Source organism: Buceros rhinoceros, unplaced genomic scaffold (assembly GCF_000710305.1).
Source record: "Buceros rhinoceros silvestris isolate BGI_N320 unplaced genomic scaffold, ASM71030v1 scaffold15581, whole genome shotgun sequence".
NCBI lineage: Eukaryota > Metazoa > Chordata > Aves > Bucerotiformes > Bucerotidae > Buceros > Buceros rhinoceros.
In genome coordinates this window covers 15,460-16,960 of record NW_010392622.1, presented here as the reverse complement: position 1 = coordinate 16,960, position 1,501 = coordinate 15,460, and the positions used below count along the sequence as shown (strand labels likewise).

Below are 1,501 nucleotides of genomic sequence, written 5' to 3'. Positions count from 1 at the left end.
ACTCCGCCACAACCACCAGCACCTGCCGCCCTGTCCCTCAGTCCCCCGTGGGCTGGGCTGCTTCACTTTTGCCCCTCTCCTACAGCTGAGGGGCCTGATCCTGCTCAGTCCTTGCAGGCAGCCCCTGCACCACGCTGTGCAAGGGGCAGCAGGATGCCTGGGCTCCCCTCCCTCCTACCACCCTATACAGGATCCATCCTGCTCTGGTACCACGGTGGGACAGCCGCAGGGACCGCGCCTCGGGTGGCAGACACCCGGGGAGGATGGACTGCACCGGGGGACACACAAACGCACCTTGGGGTGTGATCTCTGGCTCCTTCACGTCGGCACCTGGCGAAAGGGCAAGGAGAGGCTGTCAGCGGGACGTGGGGAGGCGACGCTCCCACTGACGCTCGCCTGCAAACAGCCCATGGGCTCCAAGGGTGAGAAGCCCTCCAGAATCCCCCCGGCACGGACAGCACCTCCCACAAAGGTGCAACCTTCAGCAGGGAAGTGACCGAGGATCCCCCTGCACCCGCTCCCCCGTCCCGCAGCCCATCCTCTGCCAGGTTATTCCAGCTGCTTCAGCTTGAATAGGGGTTTGGGGGGCTCTTCGCTGGGTACCTTTGGGCAGTTTGCAGATCCAGTCCAGCTGGGCTTCGCACTGCATCGGCACCCACCGCAGGGAGGACAGGTCCAGCACCGTGCAGGTCCGGATGTCATCGTCATCGTAGTTACTGCGGTCAAAGTTGTGGTAGAAAAGCTGGGGGTCGAGAGAGATGGGCAGTGTTGGGCATTTCCAGCAGCGCCAGATGTGCTTCCCCCCTGGACCCCAAATGCCAACCAGAGACACCTTGCCAAAAGCCCTGGGACTCACCCCCTGCCCGTCGCTCCACCTCCAGCTCCAGTCCCCCGTGGGGTCCCGCCGGTTCAGGCCGAGCCAGAACCAGTGCTGCTCATGGAGCTCTGGCTCCGACTCCCTGCAGGGAGCCAGGGGGAAGGGTGAGAACACAACCCGCCTCCAAACCGGAGTCTTTATATTTATATACAACCTTGTATTTACAATCTGGTCATTTTTTGTTTGTTTTCAAAGCCCACTGTCCCCACAACACCCAAAGGGAGGAGCTCAGGGAACAGGGATGCTGGCTCAGGACCGAAGGAGTTTTTAGAGCCAAGCCCCAGCTCTATGCGACAGTGAATTTCCCGCACTCCTGCCCCATCCCCTCTTTGCTGCAGCCAGAACAACTGACGTACCTTCTGCACACCAGTTTGTGTTCAGAGCGCCACGTCCTTACCCTGTCCACCCACCCGCGTGCACCAGAGCGCGGGGAGGAGTGTGGGCTCGTGCCGAGCACACTTGGGCAGTGGGACACGTGCTGGCACAGCCTCTCACCCAAAAATCCTGTTGAGGGTGTTGGCGATGAAGTTCTCCTCCTCATAGCTGCCCAGGCTGAGCAGCTGGGCCCCCAGCTCCCGGCAGAACTCCTGCGCCTCGATCCATGTCTTCTTCTCTTGCAGTTTT

General features: G+C 61.3%; 1 protein-coding gene across 1 annotated transcript in view; it reads right to left on the bottom strand.

The window, feature by feature from the left end:
- Positions 1-1,501, bottom strand: part of MRC2 (mannose receptor, C type 2) — a gene marked incomplete at both ends in the record, with an annotated part of 11,489 nt that overhangs the window by 1,686 nt on the left and 8,302 nt on the right. Inside the window, 4 exons of the mRNA XM_010144564.1 lie at positions 295-330; positions 604-742; positions 857-959; positions 1,373-1,480. Of these exons, the coding sequence (XP_010142866.1) occupies positions 295-330; positions 604-742; positions 857-959; positions 1,373-1,480 (386 nt within the window). The remainder of the gene's footprint in view (positions 1-294; positions 331-603; positions 743-856; positions 960-1,372; positions 1,481-1,501) is intronic.